This window comes from Diabrotica undecimpunctata, chromosome 1, assembly GCF_040954645.1.
Source record: "Diabrotica undecimpunctata isolate CICGRU chromosome 1, icDiaUnde3, whole genome shotgun sequence".
NCBI classification, from domain to species: Eukaryota; Metazoa; Arthropoda; class Insecta; order Coleoptera; family Chrysomelidae; genus Diabrotica; species Diabrotica undecimpunctata.
This window is the reverse complement of record NC_092803.1, coordinates 150,640,453-150,652,888: the sequence shown is the minus strand read 5'-3', so window position 1 is coordinate 150,652,888 and position 12,436 is coordinate 150,640,453. Positions and strand designations below refer to the sequence as shown.

The 12,436-nt window shown below is 31.6% G+C and overlaps 1 protein-coding gene across 1 annotated transcript in view; it reads right to left on the bottom strand.

The window, feature by feature from the left end:
• Nucleotides 1-2,615: 2,615 nt before the first annotated feature.
• Nucleotides 2,616-12,436, bottom strand: part of LOC140435877 (uncharacterized) — a 53,105-nt gene continuing 43,284 nt past the window's right edge. Inside the window, exons 12-14 of the mRNA XM_072524591.1 lie at nt 10,371-10,455; nt 4,332-4,471; nt 2,616-2,893 (exon numbers count right to left, since the gene is read on the bottom strand). Coding sequence (XP_072380692.1) covers nt 2,642-2,893; nt 4,332-4,471; nt 10,371-10,455 — 477 coding nt within the window. The 3' untranslated portion in view covers nt 2,616-2,641. The remainder of the gene's footprint in view (nt 2,894-4,331; nt 4,472-10,370; nt 10,456-12,436) is intronic.

Genomic DNA, 12,436 nt, shown 5'->3' with positions numbered 1-12,436 from the left:
CATGTGGCTTGTTTTCGTACATGTGTTTCTTTGGAATGCAGGGAGTTACGATTATCGAAGGAATTGGTAAACGAAAAGGGACCGACCTTTTTTTTTAAATGATTCATTTGTTCCTTTTTTCCCTTTTTTTTACCAAAAAGAAAAAAAAAATAGGAATGAAGTTAATGTCTTGTAAGGGTTTTTTTATTTGTTTTGTATGATGAGAGAGTCATATGTCTGGCTCAAGTTGTCGAATTGTTCTTTTATTTAGGGAATTCCCCAAATTTCCTAGGATACTTAGAGAAGAAGAGCTGTCACACTATAACCTACACTTACAATTACACTTACACTTACATTAATTATGTCAATTTTTCCTATCAAAATTTACTACACAACAAAAAACAATTCCTGTTAGCCAGTTTTTGCTTTACACAAGTAATGTAGTGCACAACCTACAAACTACCTTCTTTTTAAATAAAATGTCTGTTTTGTCTTTTGAATCTGTTCTATTTGTCCTATAAATATTTTTTAAAACATAATGACAGTATTAGATTTTTGTTTCGATACAGGGCAGCGACAACCCGCTTATACGTATTTCGACCTCTTTAGGTCTCTTCAGAGCGGTTCAGCCACTGCTCTGAATCCAAACAAAAATCTTTCCCGTTCTAGACCATAGTTATCAAAATAACTATATACGGACGTAACTACGCCATCTAAAAACAAAAAGAGAAATCAAACGATTTCTACCTGGCGAAACCGAATTCAAATTTTTACCAATGTGTCTTCTAAAACTTGCAAAGCAAACAGCTTGATAAATTACTTGGCAAGGGAATCTAAAAATTGCATTTCACATACCGTTCATCATGGTCAAAATTCGTAGTGAATTCAGTTTCTGGTACTCCAAACGGAGTAAAGTAATAAAACATAATGTTTTATTACTATTGGTTGTAAACTGATTTTGTTTACAACCCTGTAATTTTCAAAATAGTATATTTCCCTTTGTTCATAATTGTACTCCACCCTGTATGCCAAGACGCCCTATTCATTCCATCAATAAACTCTAACGGTACTTACTAAACCCCGTTAAAAATGATCTGTTCCCGACACCGGCGACCGACGGTCCCAAGAAAAACCCTGGTCGGTCTGTTAGAAACTCTCGCGGAAGAAGGTGCTTTAATAACAAAATTTGTGATTTGATTCTCAGAGCGTGTCTCTCTCTCAAGTGTTTAGCAATAAGAAAATTTGTCTCCGCGATTGTGAAACTAATAAATTTGTGTAACCACGTATATTGTCACATATAGTACCCACTAGGTTGTGTTACCTATACTACGTAAAGAAATAAAGGTTAGTTGTAAGTTACTAGTATTATTTACGTACCATAGAAAAATAATACAGTCCACTTAAAAACCCAAAGAATACCGGCGGTATAAGTTAGTTGAAGATTGAAAGCACGTGGAATCACACATAATTCCACCTCAAACGCCGGTAATTTTCTCCAACTATTTTTATGTTTTATTACTTTACTCCGTTTAAAGTACCAGAAACTGAATTCATTTTTGACCATACTGAACGGCATGTGGAATGCAATTTTTAGATTCCCTTGCGGAGTAATTTATCAAGCTGTTTGCTTTGCAAGTTTTAGAAGGCACAGTAGTAAAAATTTGAATTTGGCTTCGCCAGGTAGAAATCGTTTGTTTTTAGATGGCGTAGTTACGTCCGTATATAGTTATTTTGATAACTATTGTCTAGGACAGCAAAGATTTTTGTTTGGATTTAGCTAGATAAAAGCTCATTTTATACCTTTTATTAAACTTAAGTAATTGAGTTATTATAAGGTAATAAAACTCAAGTAATAATTTAAGAGTGTTGGCGCAAAATTTCGGGCCAATGCTTTTTAAATGCATTCATTTTTTTCGAATCCTGAGAAAACTAATAAGTAGTTTTGAAAAATTTAGAAGCAGAATGAAAGATTACATTATTACCGAGAGCCAAAAGTCCCTGAAAACTTCTATAATGTTTATTTTAGTAAGTTGCAGAGGCGAAAAAAAGGAGAAAATTAAGTGTGATTTTTAATTTCTAAATATATTTTAATTTCTTTTTCAAAAGAAACTTTTTGTTTATTCTAAGGGACTTTCGGCCCTCGGTAATATTGTAATTTTTCATGCTGCTCTTAAATTTTTTTAAATATTTACTAGTTTTCTCAGGATTCGAAAAAAATGAATGCATTTAAAAAGCATTGGCCCGAAATTTTGCGCCTACGGTCATTATTTATTAATTCTCAGGCGGTACGAAGTTTGCAGGGTCAGCTATTATTGTTAACAAAATCACTATGTAAAGTTTCTCTCTTATTTAATTGCTTAAAAAAATAAGGTAAATTTACGAATATTTTCTTTGTTAGATCCATACTTTCATAAAAAATTCTAGTAATTTAATATTAATGAAAACAAAACTGTACAGTAATTATATTTAGCCAGAATGATTACTAATCTAAAAAAAATTACGTAGGTTACATATTTTCATGGTACTTCCAGCCAATTCTTTAAAGTATAACCATTTTCCACATAAAATTTGTAAAAAATATTATTTTTAATCATATACTTTGGAACTAAACACAAATATAAATAAAAATGTAAATATTACAAGATCATACTAAACATTTTATTTATTGGTACAATAATACAGTGAGAACCATTGTTATGATTGGATACCAAACAATTTTTCCAAAAATGGCATTTGCCGAGTTATCATGTGGCGGCTCAGCTGGTATGTACTTATTTTGAGTGGCTATCACATCCTCATTGATAATTGTACCAACATCTTTGGCCCAAATGTAATCAACATGATTAAATCGTCTGTCCTCAATCATTCTTAGCTTTGCTACATTGGGTAACTGATTGACCAAGAGTTGAACGTCCTACGACAATAATAATTTTAGGCTAAATTAACAAGATAAGCTATTTATGCATATATATGACTGACATTATGACTGCTGCCGATGAAATAAATTTATATTATAGTAATGGTTCGTTTACCATAAATGCACCAAACAATAATTCTACAGATAATTGGTTATGGAGACAACACACGAACACAAATGGATGTTGTTTGCTTATTTGATGAAACATTTTGAAATTTGCCGCCTATATTCCAAGGGACAATATAGCGAGCTTGGGCATGTACAATGTACATATTGCCAAAAAAAGCAGTTGCCAATTCAAGAAGTGATCATGCCAAATTGGATTTAATGCTTGTTTTTAAGGAAAACCCACATACTTCTAATCAAAAAATAGCCAGAATGTTTGATGTTAGCTATTCATCGATTATTTGAACATTAAAACAAAATAAAATGCATCCCTCAAAAATGAAGTGTACCTTTACTCTTCAGGAACATGCTAATCGTTACAATCACCGCTATTGGTTTAAGAAAAATCCTTACTAGATGATAGAGAAAGATACACAATATCCTGAAAAGGTTAATATATGGGCATAAATTGTTGGAGATCCATACTATATCATAGACACCTTTTCCATTAATATCAATTTCAATGGCGATAATTATTTAGCATTTCTCCAAAATAATGTCGTACCAACTTGGATAAACTTATATCCTGATCCAGAAAGCCCGCAAGTACCAGAACAACCCCATTACCAAATCAATGTTCGGCAATACCTCATCAGAATATAGATAGTATATAGGACATTGTACATAACATATGTCTAGAATATTCTGAGGAATCCAAAAATTAAATAATATATAGGGTGTTTTATTTGAAATAAGATAATTGGTATTGGCGGCTGTTACATGACATGCCCAGTGTAAAAAGGTTTTACTGCAAAATCTGCGCACCTAAACAATAAATCGAGTTGGTCGAATTTTTTTTAACACGCTCCCATTTATTTATTATAGAATTTTTTACATTTTGCTGTTTTACTAGTATAATAAAGCATACATTATTACTTTTAATACTTAAGTATTAAGTAAAGATGGCCGTAAAGAGAAGCTCAATTATCAAAAGCGGAAAATGACCGCCAAGGTAAAAGTAGACAGAAAATATTTAAGATCTTTTAAAGATAATACTGAACGATTGGAGAGAAAAAATAATAAATAGATCAGAATTAAGTAAATTATTTTGTCAAAGATAAGTGGCAGAATTGGAGTAGCAGTTTGGTTAGGTTAGGTTAGTTATTTTTTATCTTTAATTATTACCTTGAGGAAGTGTAATGAATTTATGTTGCTTAGTTTACTTTCATCTATATTTATGATATTCCACTACCTTCGTTATAAAAAGAATATTTGTTTTAAATGCAGATCTAGTGAACATTAATTCCTTAAAATATTAATTTAAATTTACCTTTACTGCTGCAAAATAGTCATTTTGGGAATAGTAGATAGCAATGGGTGCTGTAATTGCTGAAACATTGTATTCTGGTGGTGATATGGACTTGTACTTTTTAATGTTGACGACTCCATAATCATATCTTCTAAATTTTCCTACAAAATTTAAATTACAATGTTAATAATTACATACAAAAAGAACAATGTAAAGCACAGAATTGCTAGATTATAGACTATTCCATAAAAATTCAGATTAAGTTCACAATCATCATCAGCCCGTTTTAGGTCTACTGCAGGACATAGGCCTTTCCTATCTGTATCCAGAGTACGCGGTCTTGTACAGTATGGATCCAATGTTTCGTCATGTTTTGCAAAGTATCTTGCCATTGTGTAAGTGGTCTTTCTATGTTGCATTTATGTGTCCTTAATCTCCATTCGATTAAGTTGCCTGTACACCTTCCATCCTTCATCCTTCCCATGTGGCCATTTCAATCTGCAAGATCTCTCCCCAACATCTGTAACTCTGTTCTTTTTTGTAGGTCTTCGTTTGTGATCTTGTCTTTTATTGTTACTACTATCATCGAACGCTCCATCCTTCTTTGTGCTACTCTCACTTTAAAAGCATTGTTTTTTGTTAGGGACAGTATTTCTGTACCGTAGGTTATTACTGCAGAACACACTAATTAAAGACCCACTAGGAAACTAAGTTCCTGTAGCTGGCTGTATACCATGTATCACAAAAAAAATTTTATTTCAAAATTTTTAGTAAAAGGTATAAATAAAATACCCAAACGGGCTATATCACAAATATATATTTGTGATATAGCCCGTTTGGGTATTTTATTTATACCTTTTACTAAAAATTTTAAAATAAAATTTTTTTTACTAATTAAAGACTTTTGCTTCAGATTAATCGGTATGTTGCTATGTATGCTTTAAATACGTATCTAAGAGCTCCTTATGTTGCACTTCGTTGTGCTATTCTTCTTAATACCTGACTTGTTTGGTTGTCCTTGCCTATTCTAATTTTGTGACAAAGGTATATGTATATATTAGCAAGTTCTACTTCGTCTTTCTGAATTTTTAAATTGTTAATGGGCACCAGATTCGTCATGTATTTTGTGTTGTGGATGTTTATTTTTAAACCGATTGTTTCGCAGGTTCTTTCCAGTTCTTCTAGGTCTTCCAGGTAATTTTTTATCAAAACTATGTCATCAGTATAACTCAGGTGGTGTTGTCTTTCCCAGTCGACACTTATCCCTTTATGATCTCAATCCAGAGGTTTAAGAGCACGTCTAGGGCAGTGATAAAAAGCTTTAGTGATAGTGTGTCCTCCTGTCTGGCACTCCTTCGAATTTTTATCTGGTTACTGTTTTCGTGTAGCTTTATTACATTTATCGCAGTTCTATAAATATTGCATACTAATTTGGAATAACGGCTATCAATGCGATTTTCATTTAATGCTTCAATTAGAATATGTAGTTCTACCAAGTAAAACGCTTTGTGGAAATCTATAAACACTAGTACCAGAGATTTGTTGCATGCTATAAATTTTTCAATGAGTTGTTTTATCGTTTATCGTAATGCATGTGATCGTTGGTGACAAATCTTGATCAAAATTCTACTTGCTATGGTTTGGTAAATGTCTAGTTTTTTATCCAATCTCGTTATTGGGATTCTTGTGAAGAGTTTGTACATATCGTTTAATCTGTTTTTTTTTTGTTGTTGTAGCAGAATATTTACTACATTATTCCATTAGACAATATCGACTTTTCTCGTAAGCATGAATTAAAAAGTTAGTTATTGTACTTTGAAGATCAGAGGCCCCGTTCTTGAGGAATTCAATTACTAGTTCATCATCTTCTGGTGATTAATTCTTTCATTTTATCCATTAATTATCTAATTTTACTAAGTATTATATCTGGCATTATTTCAGCACCTTGATTTATTATGGTCTTTTCAGTTGCCTTTTTTATCTTTAGTTCGATGTCCTGTCTACTACTGTATACTTATTGATAGAAATCTTTTATAGTTCTTAACAACTCTATTCTATTGGTTATTATTTCACCCTGTTTATTTTTTAATTTGATTATTTGACAATTTTTAGTTTTTAATTTTCTTTGAAGTACCGTCAATTTTTTACTTGCCAGTATCGTTTGCTGGATATTTTCTCAAATCTTTTATAATTGCTTTGTGTACTTCTTTTTTTCTTTACTTGTGTTTATGTTCGCTTTTATATGTTTTCTTTATTTCATTAGGGTTTTGGTTTCACTGCTGAGTTTCTCTTTGTTCTTTATTTTTGGACAATGTTACTTTTGGCTTTCTCGGATAGCTTGTGTAATGCATTTATTGAGAACATTTATATCTTTAGTAGGAGGTATCCTTGTATTTGATTTTAGTTTGATATCAATGTCTTGTAGATATATTTTGACGTCACTGTGTTGTTATCCATGTATTTATTTCATTTTTTTCTCAATAATCGATGACTTTCCTTGTCTAGATATATCTTAACTTTAGCGCGTACCATTCGATGATCACTACCCGTATAAAATTTGTTTAGGACAGTCACATATTAAACAATTTCTCATTTGTTGCTTATTATATAGTCTATTTCGTTTTTGGGTTGGCTATTCGGGCTTTGCCGAGTCCATCTTCTTTTTTGTTTTTTTTTGTGGAAGGAGCTGTTCTTTTGAAATAAGTTATTCTGAAGAGGAAAACCAACCAGAGTTTCTTCTCTTTCGTTACGTTGGTCTGAATCGAATTTTCCTATAGATGTCTCTTCAAAACAGTTTTTACATTAAAAGTACCACATATTTTAACATATTGCGTAGGTGTTTTGTTCAGCACTATTGACATTTCGTCGTAAATATCCTTAACTTCTTCGTCTTAATGAGATGAGGATGGGATGTAAACTTAAATAATCTTTATACTACTTTTATAAAACGAATTTTTACTTTCCCCAGAATTCTTGAGGTTGACCTCTTTCGAGGTATGTGATTTATCAAATACTGATCTACTCACCTGGAGTACACATCGATGTGTTTAAAATTCACCATTAGGGATTTTTGGCAGTTAAACATCGCTCTTGCCTTGCGTGTTGGAAAATTCGTTTTCAGTAATTTAAAAATATTCGTAATTGATATACATATTCTTCATTTATTAAGGTTTCTGGTCTGATCTAAATACAAATTTAAAGGAGTAATCGGAGTTATCTTAATTTGCTTTTAGCCGTTAACGCGTCATGACTGTCTTGTAAAAAATGACGTCGATGGTTACATCAGTGAAGTGTAATGGTATGCTTAATTTACAAACAGAGATGTCAGTGTTAAATGTGCGTTATGCTGTTGTACATCGTGGCCACTGTACTTGGCAAAAAATATTTTTGTTATTTGTGCATATTGATTGATTTGTACTGTTTTGTATTCGTATTGTTTTATCCCACTCTCTTATGGTGCTGTCAATCTACTGTCAACACCTACACTTTTATTTTGGTTCTTCGTTGGTTTTTTTCTTTTTTTCTTTTGACATTTTAATCGTCACATGTATTTGTATTTCTATACTTACTTTTGACTACTCTAATCTGGTATATTAGGTATTTTTTCATAATTTCAAAAAGAATTTGAACCCTGGAGAAGGCTTTTTAAAAACTATAAATGTAATTAATCCAGTCGTCATAGACGAAAATGCCTTATAAACAAGCTAAATTTTGCCAAAAATGTCAATTTTAGGACGCTAAAAAAATGCAAAAGAGTTTACCTTCGAACTTTCCCCTAAAACTCCTCATGTAGAGGGGGGAAACGGAAAAAAATTGATTTACCAAGAATTTGTACGCCATAGAAAAAAAGTTTTAAATAAAAAATGTAGCTAAGATAATTTTGAACAAAAACGTTAACTAAAATTTTTTGTGTAGAATGAACCGTTCTATCAGAAATAACGATTAAAGCGATCGGCGATTTTAAATGTCAATTACGCGCGCGAAATCAATGCTCAATAAAATTAGTATCAGCTCGACGGCAAAAATTCAATATCTTTTGATCTGCGTATCCTATCGGCAAAAATCAAGATGTGTTTTAAAAGTATAGAGAACATCTTTCGTATGCAATTTTTGTATTTTGCCGCAAATAAACTCAGTTTTTAAAAGGTGTTTAATAAATAAACGTGGCGCAATTTTTGCCATTTTTTATTATTCTCATGAGATCAATACAATATATCCCATTGACCACCAACTATAGAGTTTCCATAACTAAAACCTAATCTTTAAAACCTATAGCATGAAATTTTAGTTTTGAGTTTTGGCAACAAATGTGAGGCATTTGAAATATGCTTGAAAAACGCTGAATTTAAACTTTCACATTACAAACCATCTTCAACATTTAAAACTGCTATTTTTGCACCAATACTTTTTACAGAATTACTTAACTTCTGCTATAAATTATGTACAGCCTAAACCGTCTTCTTGGAGGCATTTACCGTGACGTGCGATTATTTGTAATGTCAAAGTTCAAACTCTGCGTTTTTAGGCCTATTTCAAATGCTTTATATTTGTTGCCAAAGTCAAAATCGAATTGTCATATTATAGGCTTTAAAGACTGGTCTCCAACAATGGAAATTTCACTACGATCGGTCAATAAAAGTAATAAATTTTATTGATCTTAAGAGAATCGTAAAAAATGGCAAAAATTGCGCAAAGTTTATTTATTGAACAGCTTTATAGAAACCGTCTTTATTTGCGGGCAAATACAAAAATTGCATACGAAAGCTCTCACCTTTAAAACGCATTTTAATTTTTGTCGATAAGACAGTCCGATCAAAAGATATAGATTTTTTACCGTCTAGTTGATACAAATTTTATTTAACATTGATTTCGCGAGCGTAACTAACATTCAAAATCGCCGGTCGCTTCAAGCATTGTTTATGAGAAAACAGTTCACTCTACGCAAAAAGTACTAATAAATATTTATGTTCAAAATTATCTCAGCTACATTTTTTATTTGAAACATTTTTGTCTACGGTGCACAGATTCTTGGTAAATCGATTTTTTGCGTTTTTACCCACCTACGTGGGAGGTTTTAGGAGGAAAACCCGGGGATTAAAGTGGTAAACTTTTTTGCATCTTTTTGGATTCATAAAATTGATATTTTCGACCAAATTCAGCTCATATGATTTTTAGGGGTCAAATCTTTGACGACTGGACTAAATATGCGTTTCTAGATAAAATTTTGTTTATTTTTAGATAGTTTGTTTTAATATTAAAAAACATATCCATTAGTAGACCTGCCTTTTCGGAAACCGTATCGGTCTGTTTTAATACCTCTTGGTTATGTTATGGTGATGTCTATTTCAATATTCTTAAATATAATTTATTCTTGGAGAGTTCTATTGAATGGCATAGTTTTTGTTTCGGAAGTAATAACTTTCAAACTCATTTTGTAACTTTCTTTTGAAAGCTCATTAATTGAACTAAGTTTAAACGATGATAAACATGCACGAACGGTGTATTTTACCAACAGCTAAATAATAAAATAATTAAGATAAGACTTTTAAGAAAAATAATTTTGTTAAGAGATTTTAACGCAAGAATCGGAAGAAAAAAAAGTGACGACAAAATTATACTCACGTAAAATAAAGAAGCAATTAATAAAAACGGAGAGAGAATTATTTTAATATGCGCGCAAAACAACTTAAAAATGTTAAATGGACACTTCCAATATAAAGAAATACACCAATTTACGTAGAGAAAGGAAACAAGAGGGCAAAAATCGATCATTGCTAAAATAATAGCAAAAAGATCTCAAACCTAAATTTTGAAGACGAAGAAGATAATCTAAAAGCAAGAAAGTAAATAAGTATTTTAAATGTAATGTAATATATTTGATTTGTTATATTTCATTAGCAGTTTTGTAGTATCTTTTATGTATAAAATCTTCTCTTGAGTAGCTAGTTTAAATTAAGTATTAAAAATAATCTGATTGTGCTCTCGACAAAATTCAACACAGCGTGTTTCAAGTTTTAAATACCTTAAATAACTATATAGATTAATATAAATGTTGCATACCTGATCGAATTACCTGTCCATAATGCAGTAGCATTTTTGTAGATATACCGGCAGGCGCATTCGACAATATTATTGGAATGAGATCCTACAACAGAAGTAATACTCGTGTTAAGTCATATACGTTTATAAGTAAATATATATATATATATATATATATATATATATATATATATATATATATATACTGGTATGAAAAAAATTATCTGACTATAGGGTATTAAGAAAACGTAACGAACTTATGTCAGACAGAATAACATGTAACTACCTGTCGGTGATAAACCCGCAAGCACTATGGGCAGTCTTGTCTGTACATTGTTGCTGAAAGAAAGTTTATTTTTTAGATGGTCTGGAGAAACATTTCAACGATGTAATTACAAGATTTAAAAGCAGGTTTATATTTAGAATAATTCAACAGTTTCTTTAATCTCAATTCATAAAAAATAAGAAAATTTTTTAACAGCATAAATTAAAACAATTTACTCTAAAAAATAACAATTTTATAATTTTAATTAAAACTATCTTAAATCAACTTTTTAAAAAGTCCACCACGTTCAGCCAATCAGTAGCCCAATCTAATGTATAATTGCCTTCGGGTGTTCGACAACATTTCGGTCTGTTATGATTTGAAAGGCCTTAATGATTTTTTGACATAATTCCTCTAAATTTCCGGCACGTTCATGATCATGTCAAAAAATTTGTTGCTTTACATAACCCCGTACGAAAAAGTCGCGGTGTAGACCAGAAGAGCGAGGTGGCATTTTTATGGTACCTTTTGTACTAATAACTCTATCTTGAAAAGTAATGTTTAAAAAATATAACACCTCCCGTGCATTGTAAGCTAGACAGCCATCTTGCTGAAACCAAATTTCATCCATATTAATAGGTAATGCTCGAACTGCTGCAATTGTGTGATTTCTCAGATCTAGGTATTGCCACCATAACCGCTAACCTCCATTGATGGAGACGGCACTTGAAGAAGAAGGTATTTCCGATGACACAAAGTGCCCACAATGAACAAAGGGCCAATTACTGTGTCACCTAAAATACCAGCCCAGACGTTGACTTTTTGATGGTATTTTGTTTTGTATGGAACACTTATGTGCCTATTTTCTGTAAAGTACCCTACGGTAACAGATATATTGTTATGGCCAGTTAAAAAAAAGAAGACTCGTCTTTAAACAAGATTTTTTTGAATGAAAAAATGAACGTATATTTGGCGTTTCCGTTATTAAAACTGAATGTCACTTTGACAAAACTAGAATACAAATCTAATTGGTGTTAAAATTAAGCTCGTATATCGGTACTAACTTTATGCTATAAAGCTATGCTATCGGTCTTGTCAAATATTAATTGTGAAAGATGTGTGGTGTCTGTGAAACGAGCCCCCAGAGATTGGTAGCAGTGGACAATGAAAGTACATCCTGTAATAAACAAACAGGTGTATAGTGTACTGGTGTATATTCTTGGAAATAAAAGGTTAGTTTGCCATATAATCAACAAAGACTTTCAACCACGATCATAAGTAATTTGGTTTTTTTTAATATTTTATTCAGAGACTTTATTTTACAACAAATATATTCTTTTAATTCAGATATAAAAAAATTAAAAGAAGTAATATTTCTTGAAAGAAATTTTTGTCTTAATTTAATTTAACCCGGCGTCACCCAGGTGGGGTCTAATCGTACCGCCAACACACTTAGAACTAGCAGAATTCTATGGTTGATACACGGATGTTTTATTGATTGCCTATAGCTTCCTAAAACATGTTGCCGTTGGGTATTCTTCAGTTGTAAGTTGATCGTCAAAGTGAGTACAGTCTTCTGCAATTCGATTAGACCCCAACTGGGTGACGAAGACACAATTTAAATTCGCAAGGTAATTAAGACAATTTTAATTCGTGGCGTTATTTATTGTACATATAAACTTTTTCCTCTAGAATGAATTACGAAACAGAACAAGCCAAACTATTGGCACTTTGGCAGGAACTCAAAGATGATAAGTACGAAATTATGGACTCCGACGATGAAAACGAAATTGATCACATTAGTAATCAGTCTGATGGTGAA